This window comes from Lissotriton helveticus, chromosome 12 (genome assembly GCF_964261635.1).
Source record: "Lissotriton helveticus chromosome 12, aLisHel1.1, whole genome shotgun sequence".
In the NCBI taxonomy this organism is placed as follows: Eukaryota; Metazoa; Chordata; class Amphibia; order Caudata; family Salamandridae; genus Lissotriton; species Lissotriton helveticus.
Genome location: NC_136073.1, coordinates 7,333,848 through 7,346,328, shown reverse-complemented (window position 1 = coordinate 7,346,328; position 12,481 = coordinate 7,333,848). Strand labels below are relative to the sequence as shown.

The following is a 12,481-nucleotide window of genomic DNA, read 5'->3' as shown; positions in this document are numbered from 1 at the left end:
CTGGAAAGTGCCCTAAAAGTAATGCAAAGAAGTGAGAAGCACTACTTTGCGTTTCTTAGCGCCAAGAGGGTATTATATTGGCGGTGCATGGGCGTTCCCATGTAGTCACCCATTCCTTATGACACAAAACCCTATCTACAAACAATTGTAGACAGGGTCTAGCGCCAAAAGGTGCTAACAGGAGAAATGTTTTTATTTCAAATTTCTTTTTTCGACTTTTCATGCACACATACAAAGTAGGATTTAAAAAGAAATTTGAGTAGGCATAATATTTTGTACAGTAAGGGTACCCTTCCTGCACAAAACCTATGCTAGAGTTAGGCATGCACCCTAGCGCTATGGCGCTAAGGTGTGTGCGTGGCGCCTGGCAGCTGAAATCAGCGCCGGTGCTAGGGAGAGGGGAGGAGAGTGCTTTAGCTCTGTGAATATGGCACTCTCCTGCTCTTCCCCTTTCACGCAACGCAGAGCGGCCTCTTTGGGTGCTGCGCTGCGTGTCTTTTTAAAAAATCTGTCCCTATGTATCATATGTAGTGTCTTGCGTCCCCAGAGCAAATCACATTTAAAGCCTTGCATCTCATGTACAAATACTCTGAGGGCAGCTCCCTGCAATCTGACCGCTAAAACCATCCATCAGGGGCCAGCCCGGGGCGTTCCTTACTAACTGTGAATCGATTTGCTATGCAGTTTGGACCACAATTCTGGTCGAAAACCATTGAATAGTTACCAACCCCTCAAGGTAGGTGCTGAGTTGTAAAGGGGAAGGGATCCTGGGAACACTTCTCCCTCCGGAATCATGTTGGCAGCCTCCCGGGAGTGGACAGTGGTCCAGGGGTGCACTGCCTGCTCTTCCTGATGTGTTCCCAAATTAAAAACTTCTATTTTTGAACGCAGCCCTGGCTCACGGGCTACTTCGGAAAACGTTTGCCAATTGGGAATGCAAACACAGGGAGGGTGGTCCACTGTCCACTGCAGAGCACCATCCCTGTCTCTGTAGCAAATTACAGGGGTTCACAAATTGTGATTTCCCTAATTAATATTCAATAGGAAGGTTATTCTGCTAACCCCTGTGAATGGTGATTTTGTGACCTGACCAATGGGTACACAGGTCGCTTCAGAAAACCAGGGTCCAGTTGCAAAAAGCTGTGGCCTTTTTTTGTGAACCTTTTCTTAGTACATCTGGCCCTAAGTCCCTAGCTCTCTGTAACACTCAGATTGACAATACTGCAGTGATGGTGGAACACACCCTCAACCTTGCCCTCATCCACTGACGTCCCATCAGAGAGCGCCTTGGTCTCCTCACGCACGACGAGGAGTCAGTGATAGCCAAGCAGACATGATGTGGTGGGTGAGATTCTGTGGGGTCGATAAGAGCAACCTGGGCAATGAAGATGCGTCCCTAAACAATTCTCTGAAAAGTATCGTGGGGTTATGATGTCCCACAGGGCTTTAGGCTGACGTTTGTCACGGGGGAGCATCAGTGCTGCTTTTTGGGGAGGCACTGGGGTTCCACACAAGAACACAAACCTGAAGCGGAGGTGCAATGCATCATGGGTTTTACCTGTGTTTGGGCGCGGGCGCCCCTGAAAGTCGCCGAGAGCAGCCAAGAGACGCCGGAATCCCTCCCCAAGCTGACTGTTCCGTCCAAGAAAGAGGAGCCTCTGAGCATCAGCAAACAGACGAGAGAGGCTGCAAAAGAGAGGCGAGAACCAGGATATTACAATGATGGGAGAGACACCATGAATGGTACTCAAGCAAGCAGGGAGTAGGGTAGTGGTGATGGAGCTGACAGGAAGCGATCCCTGTGCCAACTGTGACATCCCTGCATACAGGAAGAGATTCCGGTGACCTCTCACTGTACAGGAAGAGATCCCAGTGACTTCTCACTGTACAGGAAGAGATCCCAGTGACTTCTCACTGTACAGGAAGAGATCACAGTGACCTCTCACGGTACAGGAAGAGATTGTGGTGTCCTTCAACTGTGCAGGAAGAGATTCCGGTAACCTCTCATTGTACAGGAAGAGATCCGGGTGACCTCACACTGAGCAGGAAGAGATCTCGGTGACCTCTCACTGTACACTACAGGAAGAGATCTCGGTGACCTCTCGCAGTGCAGGAAGAGATCCTGGTAACCTCTCATTGTACAGGAAGAGATCCTGTGACCTCATTGTACAGGAAGAGATCCTGGTGACCTCTCACTGAGCAGGAAGAGATCCCGGTGACCTCTCACTGTACAGGAAGAGATCCCGGTGACCTTTCACTGTACAGGAAGAGATCCCGGTGACCCTGGTGACCTCTCACGGTACAGGAAGAGATCCCAGTGACCCCGGTGACCTCTCACGGTACAGGAAGAGATCCTTCACAACAGGCAACAATCCTCCTGGAACAACAGACTTCACAACAATCAACAAGGTGGAAAGGGGATAAACAGATGCCAAACCTGGTAATTAACAGAGATTTTAACCTGAACCTTTTTCAAGACACATACGAAGCTGGCTACTATGTGTATCAGGTGTTGCTAGTACACAGTCATCCCATGCACAGGCACCATGAAAACCTTGGGAAAAGGCTCTTGAAGGCTTGGAAAGCAGTTGGTCTGGCAATACTCAATGGACGCCCCCGGGGGACATCCCACCCGCATGGACAAGGCACTTGTATAAGACGATCTCCTACCTTGACTATACAATGGTGAGCACCAGACTGTTTAGCAAAGTAGTTGTCTTGAAAAATTAGGACAGGTCTGAAAGTGACCACCAGCCACAAAACTTCTGTCTAAGTTCTGACATGTCCGTATTAGATCAGGCGTGGATAGTGCAGGCTGAAGTTAACACAAAATAATTTAAATGCCTCAAATGGAGAGCAGATAACATTGGAGGATTGGCAAGCGAGGCAGAGGGAACCCTGAAAGAAATACCATCCAGCGAGGAAAATCAAATAAATGCTTGGGAGTGCCCCCCGGAGACCCTTGCAGCAAGAAATCCGGCCAACAACCCAGAGAAAGGTAAAAATATTACCCACAAGCATTCTGTTATCCAGCCAAACCCGGTTCGCCTTATTAGGTCAAGGACCAACAAAGTGCTTCGTCAACTGCGGCGCTCACCACAGGATTTCGCTTTAATAAAATGTCTACGAATGGAGCATAAGAGCCTAAAGAAGGTGGTATGGCTGCTGAAGAAGGACAGATCAAAAGCCTTGTAGGCAAAGTTACTTTACTCCTCCAAGCAAAACGACCATAGAAGTTTCTGGAAACTAGTAAATGAGCTCAAGAAGGGACCCAGTGCGGCAAATAACGCGAGGAAGAATGGATTACATTTCTAAGAACACATTATAGGTAGGGATCCCGGTTTTATGGTATTTATTTTTTCGACATTTCCGTCTGTATTTATCCATATTTATTTTTTGCTCATTTTTTCTATATTTATCCATTTTTAGGTCTCGCCTGTCAATGCGCATGCGCATTGAGCAGAGCGAGACTATAGGGCTTTAAACAAAGTTTACCTAACTGCGGCGATTTGGTGCTGTGCCCGTGGCTTTTAGGTCAATGCGCTTGCGCATTGACCTAAAATCCGCGTGCACATCACCAAATCGCCGTCTGTTCCCTCAGCCGCACTCCTCCGACACCTTTGAAGTGAAGCTTAGCTCACTCACTCACTCACCCTCACCCTCACTCACCCTCACCCTCACCCTCACTCACCCTCACCCTCACTCACCCTCACCCACCCTCACCCACCCTCACCCTCACCCTCACTCACCCTCACCCTCACTCACCCTCACTCACTCACCCTCACTCACCCTCAACCCCTCACCCTCACCCACCCTCAACCCCTCACCCTCAACCCCTCACCCTCACCCTCACTCACCCTCAACCACTCACCCTCAACCTCTCACTCACCCTCACTCTCACTCACCCTCACTCACCCTCAACCCCTCACCCAGACTCACCCTCACCCTCACTCACCCTCACTCACCCTCAACCCCTCACCCTCACTCACCCTCACTCACCCTCAACCCCTCACCCTCACTCACCCTCACCCTCACTCACCCTCAACCCCTCACTCACCCTCAACCCCTCACCCTCACTCACCCTCAACCCCTCACCCTCACTCACCCTCACCCTCACTCACCCTCAACCCCTCACCCTCACTCACCCCCTCACCCTCACTCACCCCCACAACACATATTGTGTTACAATAGGTGTCACATTTGCAAAAGATAAAACTATTGGCATTGTAAATAACAAAGCTATTAATTTCGCTATTTTCAAAACAAGCACATAAATAAAAAATGTGTCCTTTACAATACCAATAGCTCAAACTTTCCTAATGCGAGACCTATTGCATTGCTGTGCTTCTCTCCCCTGCTGCACTCTCCTGCTCTCTAGAGATGTGGCCTAACGACCAGAGCTGCCATCTAAGTGACGTAAATACAAAACATGTTGCATTCCAAATGCTATAGGTGTCACATTCGCGAAAGTTATAACTATTGGCATTGTAAATGACAAAGCCATCAATTTAGCAATTTTAAAAACCAACAAATAAATAAAATATGTCATTTACAAGACCAATAACTACAACTTTTCTAATGCGAGACCTATTGCATTTCCAATGCTTGTTATTTTATGATTTCTATACACATGAAGCTGCAATGGGTATTTTTCCACATGTATTTGACTGATAAATGTATACTCGCATTTGAATGTTCAAAATGTTTCAGCAGTATACAGTGCAATAGTGTCATCTGAAAACACTTGCATTGTAGAATAGCATCAGTAACTGTAGGTTTGTACTTAATAGGGAAATATATTGTCTTTTTTCATCTCCCCTACCTCTCAATGTGTACTCCATCTGACCTGCTACTCATGATTGACTGTAGGAACAATCACCCAAAGAAGACCGATTTTCCGTATTTTCTGTATTTAAAAATATATACAGACAGGAAAATAAATAGTTTTCTGTCTGTATTTATCGGTAAAAATCAGTAACAAGCATTTACAATGCAACGGTTTCGCCTTTGGAAAAGTTAGAGCTATTGGCATTGTAAATGACAAAATCTGTATTTATGTGTTGGTTTTGAAAACTGATAAATAAATGGATTGTCATTTGCATTGCCAATAGCTTAATCTCTTGCAAATGTGAGACCTATTGTACCCTACGGACGAGCTCAGCGGACAGCAATTACTACCACACACACACACCCAGAGCCACACACACACACACACATACCCAGAGCCACACACACACACCCCCAGAGCCACCCACACCCACCCAGAACCACACACACCCACCCAGAGCCACACACACCCACCCAGAGCCACACACACCCACCTAGAACGTAAAGGGCATCGCCCTAAACCGTTAGAGTACCAGGGTATGAGAATTGCATCTCTTTTTAGGCTCAACGCAGTGCTTTAATCTGCAGGTGTTGACTGCCTGCACAATTTACATCTGAAAGTGAGTGTACGTGCTCTTCACAACACTGCTACAGGACATTTTGTACCGACACTACGAGTAGCAAGGAAGTGATTGCCTGGATGAAGTTTGCTCTGTGCATTAGTCGGGCTAACTTGTTGTGTGACCAAGAAGGTAAGAGAAAAACAATGCAAACTGCTGCCCCAAAAAGTGTAACTAGACTAAATTATTTAGGAAGAATAGTCACACAATACATGGAGAAAAACACTCATTCAATAGCCTTACTTCTACAGACAACTGGAAATCCAAATGAATACATTCAAAACGGCACTGCACAACTGCACAGTAACAACATCTATAGTTTAACGTGCTTAAAAAATTTAAAAGTAAGAAGCAATATTTAAAATTATCTACTATTACAGTGGCCATAGATCACATGTGCACCGTTAGCTAAATGGTTGGGAATTACTGTAAGGGTCGCCGATGATGTGCTACAGCCAGGTACAGCATTGCAGACAGCAAGCAATGCTACCCACGACGCCCTGCTTGTGCTGTTATTTAGTGCAGTGTACGCACTGGTTCTGGTACAAACTGATCTAACTGCTCTCCGGTATAGACCAATTACGCTGCTCTCTAGTGCAGATCGTATACACTGCTCCCCAGTAGGGAATGCTGGCAGTGTTTCCTAGGATACATTACTTGTGCTATTACCTAGTACAGGCTGCCTCCACTGCTATCCAGTACAGAGTGCTAGCAGCCCTTCCTAGGACAGACTGCTCACAACTGGTCTCCTGTACAGACTACTTATGCTGTATGTGCGATCCCCACTACAGAATGCTGGCAGTCTCATCCCCGGTACAGACGGAGCACACTGCTCCCAAAAGACCGAGTAGAACCAAAATAAAAATATCTATATTCCTATTACTTACATTTCGTGGAAACTGCTTATTTCACTCAGAAAGAAACTTTGCAATGTATGTTACATATATAAATGTACATTAATGCTTTAGGCATTGTGATCTACAGCACACCATTAGTTCTATGTCTTTAAAAAACGAATCTTGAAGGCGCCAGGTAATGTATGAGTCATTTCCAGATAGACGTTTTAAAGCATGGGCAAAGTGGGCAATGTTAAGGCGCCTATTCTATTTCTCCCTCTAAATCTCTCTACATCTCTACCTGCATCTACTCTGAGTCTGTCTCTCTTACCAGTGTTAGTGTATGGTTTTTTGGATCCGGGGCACGCCAAATTGCAACCGTTTTTGTGACCCTGTTAAACTGTAGCATATAATTCAAATTTGTTCGGTACAGAGGCCCACAACATATGTCAGATTCCTTAAGATGGCATTGATAATGCTTGCATTTATAAACACGCATACCTTTCCAGGCAGCGACGGTGTTCCTTGCGAGGTATTCAGTGAGCGGTTTTACGGGCAATCTGTCCTCCACCTCCCCTTCCGCCCCGCTGGGATTGCGCTACCTTTAGAACTCGTTCATTTTCACGCGCCGAGGGCGCTCGTGAGACTGATGACGCCACCTTGCTTCCAAGTGCCAATACACCGAAGCAGCACGAAATTTAAACAAATGGGGCCCAAGCAGCAGTTATGCTGCCTTGAGTGTGCAGTACTGTGGGGGCGCGCGCACTCACCGCCTTGAGGGTGAAGTACTGCGAGGACTCACCCTGCTAGCCTGAGTCCCCTCGGTGTACAGCGCCGTGCAGGGCGCGCTGTCAGTCTAGGCGCTTTAAGCTGACAGCCTCCATGGCCTGGCTCTGGGGCAGGGGGGCGGGGGGGCGGGGGGGGGGCGGGGGAGCCGCCTCACACCTCATCCATCCCAGCCGGCGCCCTCCCTCCCTGACAGCTCATCCCTCACTGAGGGGTAGTAATGCCCTCCCAGCGCCGCGAGGCACGCTCTCGGCACATTAATAACGCCCGGTGACGCCCCTGCGGCCAGGGGTGGCGCTGTCCTCCATCTTTAGACCAAGGGACCCTGAAGCACGTGCAGCACTACAAAGCGCCAGTGTGTGAGGGAAGGCGCTATGCTTCAGGATGGAGAAGGTCTGAGTGGGCAGCACAGCGGGGTGATGCCACGAGGGCGCCTGGGGTAGAGCCGGAGGCACGTGCAGCACTACAAAGCGCCAGCGTGTGAGGGAAGGCGCTATGCTTCAGGATGGACAAGGTCTGAGTGGGCAGCACAGCGGGGTGATGCCACGAGTGCGCCTGGGGTAGAGCCGGAGGCACGTGCAGCACTACAAAGCGCCAGCGTGTGAGGGAAGGCGCTATGCTTCAGGGTGGAGAAGGTATGAGCGGCGAACACAGCGGGGTGATGCCACGAGGGCGCCTGGGGTAGACCCGTCCTGCCGACCATAGGGTGGCTGTTTTTTTTTGTGTTTTTTTTGCCCAGCGACTGGAGGCGCTCACTGGTGCCAGGCGGCGCTCTTAATGCAGAAGAAAAGGATCAGAGGGAAGTGAATGTGTCTCTTGTAAGGCCCGAGCCCCGCCTCAGCTTCAAAACACACAAGCCCCTTCGCAGCCCCGACCCAGGCGGGGGCTCCTTACTCCGGGGACATCTGGGAGCGATCGTGGCCTCAGACAGCAGGATGTGGCAGGAAGCCCTGCACAGACAGGCCAGGACCCTAATTGGACACTTAGGCCTGGTGTTGTCACCCCGGGGTGTCTCGGTGGCCGGCAGGGGTGCTGGTGGAGCGTCTAGTGGGGGCCAAGCAGACAGCGATGATAGTGGCCCCGGCCCCGAGGCCTGCAGGGCCGCCCCCAGGAGTGGCAGATCCAGCTGTGGGCAGAGGGGGCTGCTCTGTTCGTCTCTTGGGTGCCCTCGGGCAGGGGGGGGGGGCTGACATCTGTAAACCTTACAGACACCAGGAGTGATTCCGCGCGCTTCTGGAGCTCACATCCGACAGATAGACGGGTTGGGGCCTGACCGACCGCCAACTCCTCAACTGATGACGGAGACCAGAGCCCGATGCTGGGCTTTAAAGACCGCTCAACAATGAGCGTCAACAGGTCCCTTTGAACCCTGCCCAGCATGCAACCCCCCCCCTCTCTGCATCTCCCCCCCCAGTGAACCCTCCAGCAAAATCTCAATGTCTGCCGCTCAGCTCCGGCCTCTTGAAGGTCCTTGTGTGGCAGCGCAGCTTTCGTTCGCTCGTGTTCATCGGACTCAGGCTCTCTGAAGCTCAAAGATGTCAAATGAGCTTTTAAACTACAGTGTTTTGCACAAACGAAAACGCAGCACAGTGAGGCACAATACTATACCCAAGCGCATGGAGGTGAGTTCATAAACCGTGTGTAGGGCCAAAGAGAAACCTAACCACAGCTAGTGTGATGGCTCGAAACATTGTAAGACCTGAGACATCTTTAATGAAGGTACTCATGGCTCCAGGGTTGGATTGGGATCAAAAATCGTCCCGGGCACGCTAAAAAACGTGGCCCACATTAGCATATTGCCTTTCCGCAAAACACTGTTACTGCGAAAAAATAAATAAACAAGTCAGGTCCCGGGCCGGCCAGCCAATCACAGCGCGGCCCGGGACAAAGGGGCGGGGCTTAAAAAAAGCACCAGAAACGCCCCCGAATCGCGTTTTCGTGAGAAAGCGCGATTGACAGCCTCTGTCTCCCAATGGCTAGCCTCCATTTATGGAGCTAGCCAATGAGAGGCAGAGGCGGTGCCGACATCCCTACTGTAGACAATAGTTTTCGATCTGGGAGTGGCACTGCGTGCCCCTCGCCAGGTCGAAACCTAAAAACGAAAAACAGGGAGCCCTAATTATAAAGGAAGAACAGATGTCTGCCTCAGGTTCGACCGCACATTAAAAAGATCACAGCTAAAGTCCACACGAGTTGAAGACCCCGCCAACCAATAGTATTGGAGTTACCGACATCCCAGGCCATTCAATGCAACCCCTAGATTTCTCAATGGAGGCCTTGGTAAAAAATAATCAGAACTTGCGTTCCAGCTGCGTACCCAGCCCTGATGGTATACCAACTGCGCTACTCAACGACAACGTACAACTTGGGCTGGGTTCTTGAACTCAATGTTTAAGCAAATACTACTGATGTAACGTTCTCCAGAATGCTAGAGAGGCTCCGTGACACATCCCATCTTCAAGGGTGGGGTAGCTGAGTCCCCCAACAATTACAGGTTGAGGTCACTGCTCGATGTGGACCTAAAATACATTTTAACACTACTACTGCAAGAACTACAGGAGTGGGCGGCAGAGGCAAAAAGGCTGCCAATGAACCAAACAGGGTTTACTAGAAAGCAAGGACCCACCACCAACCTGATGGCTGTGAGTCTCATAATGTAAAGACCGTGTGACACCGGACAACACTTTTCATGTGTTTTGAGGACTTCAAAGCGGCCTTTGACTGCGTCCCTCGAAGCCTGCTCTGGGAAAAACTATCTTGCTGGGGAGTTCCGCAAAACCTTTTGCGGGCCATCAAGCTTATATACACAAAAACATGGATAAAAATCATGGTGGGGGACGGGCGCCACTGATCCAGAAAGGTTAATACCTCCCGTTGACTGAAACAGGGATGTGCATTGGTGCTGTTGTTTTATCTGTTCATCTGGGATCTTTCGTCTTCCCTGGCAGAAGTGGTTTCTCATGCACCTAGTCTTGGGTCTCAACAGTTGAGCAACATCCTGTAAGCAGACAATCTACTGCTGTTAAGCAATGTCCGTGTGGGCCTGCAGAGGCTGATAACCAGGCTCGCAGAGGACTCCGAATAACCAGTTGGAAATCAACCTCAAGAAATCTAAAGTTACACCGCTGAAACGGCGAATAGCGAAAAATGGGAATTGGCGTCAAAATGGGTCCAACATTGATGAAGTTGTGATACATACGTACTTGGGGTTTAAACTGGACTCACAAAATTCTTTTGCTGCACAAAAAAAAAGCCATAATTGCAAAAACAGGGGCTTTGACTTCGCCATGTCAAACCGGAGGAAAGGTTTGTGGGGGCATAATCTAAAGGCGCTGAGAACAGTTATCGGATCAAAATTGATTCCAACTTTATCTTATGGCGGCGAGATAGTGTTGGACGAAGGTGCAGCCCTGCTGGAGAAGCTTGCAATACGAACAGATAAACATGCATTCCCGATTCCAAGGCCAGCCTCTTCCGCCCACGTAAGGTTGGAATTTGCCCTGGTAAAAGCCAGGCAAGGGGCCTTCTTGAAGTCCTGCCATCCACTATGGAGTGCCCAGAAGGGATCGCTGGCCAAACAAGTCTGGGCTAAGATTAATCTTGTCAATTCACCAAATACCTGCAGGAAAGTTTACAGAATCTTAGTATCTAAGACTTATGGGAACCAAACAGCTGCATCTTCAAGAAATATGTGAACAAATGATAACAGCAGAAAAACAGGTTAGAAGAAAAAGCTGTACTGACAAAACGATCACATAGGTGGTGAGTAATAAATTCATATGACTCAAGTAAGGAACAGCCCTACTCCGAGGCAGCTTTTTCATTGACCATCAAACGGGAACTGATGAAGATGCGATTTGGACGCCTCTACCCTTAAATTTATCTCCAAGTATCAAAAAGAGGCCCCAGCAAAAGATGCATTGTGTCGCATGTGCCATCAGGCAAAATAAACTTTCATATATGTCTTCTGTGTGTGCACAAAATGCTAGTATAGTGTGCAACAGACTTCACAACAACCAACAAATCTCCTGGAACCACAGACTTCACAACATGGAGGAAGCGATCCTTGGAGCCAACACTGAAATGTCAGCATGTGGAAGGGGCTCCACAGAAGGTCATTCATGAGAACCCACCTGGGATGATAGCAATATCCCAGAATGCATACTGAACTACCCAGGGCCAATACCATCACTGCAGCAAGTAGGACAACAAGAGCCCTGGGTCCTTTGCTGTCGCATTGCCCCTTCCTGTCGCCTTCTTATAGCTTCAATCCCCAGAGACACCAGTTCCACCCCCCTGCACCCTCATCACATACACAGGGCACAGCTGGAACTCACATGGACTCTTTGAAGTTACCCACGGTGCCCGGAGCCTCCCCCGGCGTTGGGTAGCGGAAGCAGGGGTTGTTCACATTACAGACGATGCCCTGAATCCACGGCAGGGTGCCAGCCGAGGGCAAGGCTTTGTTGGGGAAGTGACCTGCAAGTAAAAACAAAGTCAGCAACAAATTAACGTACAAGAACTCACACACAAACATATGAGTGCCTAGGGAATCACAGACAATCTAGAATAAAGTCTCAAAGGAATCATTGCCTAGAGGAACATGCCTGTAATAAATATAACTAAGCAAACAAGCAATTATCTTTGTATGTTCTCTCCTGCATAATCAGGCTTATGCAAAAATTCAAAGTCAGAAGGCAGTAATTCTCAATTAATACCTTTAGAAGGTAAAGGTGCATGTGAGAAAGCTACATTTACACCTTTTGTTAATATACATAGAGTAAGAATCCAATAACCATAAGATAATCAAGATAGCCAGAGGCAACTTAACGTCCTGGTGAAGGCTGCTAACACAAAGGGCTTAAGAAAGAACGGCTGAAACATGTTGACGACTTAAGACGACTGGCAAACAACAATCCATACCCATCGTCAATGTCACAGGCAATTTTAAATCCAGTCAGAGTATTCTAGAATAAAAGATAGGTCTTCACAAAATTAAACCTTGCTCCAACACTAAGTGGTTGACCACCTGCACTCACAAGAGGCCGGGTGTGGGAAGCCTGATGATGAAGCATGCCACAATATGTGGGTGAGGGCCTTACGTTCCTAGAATCATATCTCCATGACATTTGTAGAGAGATGCACAACATATTTGCCCAATTGTTTTTCTTAATAGTGTGAGGTGTGTCTGAATGTGTCTGCCACTCTGGGCATGGGTACGTTTGTCTGTGTGTGTAAGTGTACGGGCTGCCATGTATCTGTATAGGTCTGTCTGTGGATTTAATGTGTTTATGTCAGTGTTCACGCCCCTCGGTGATGTGTACACATAGTTCAGAAGGCTAAAACACCTGCTGCAGCCAGATGAAGTAGTGATGGAATTTCCAATGTACATAGGGGCTATTTTTCAAGCGG

The 12,481-nt window shown here is 48.5% G+C and overlaps 1 protein-coding gene across 1 annotated transcript in view; it reads right to left on the bottom strand.

Annotated features, from left to right (window-relative positions):
- Positions 1–12,481, bottom strand: part of ABCA7 (ATP binding cassette subfamily A member 7) — a 198,065-nt gene that overhangs the window by 148,248 nt on the left and 37,336 nt on the right. The window contains exons 4-5 of the mRNA XM_078670677.1: positions 11,407–11,548; positions 1,559–1,686 (exon numbers count right to left, since the gene is read on the bottom strand). Of these exons, the coding sequence (XP_078526803.1) occupies positions 1,559–1,686; positions 11,407–11,548 (270 nt within the window). The remainder of the gene's footprint in view (positions 1–1,558; positions 1,687–11,406; positions 11,549–12,481) is intronic.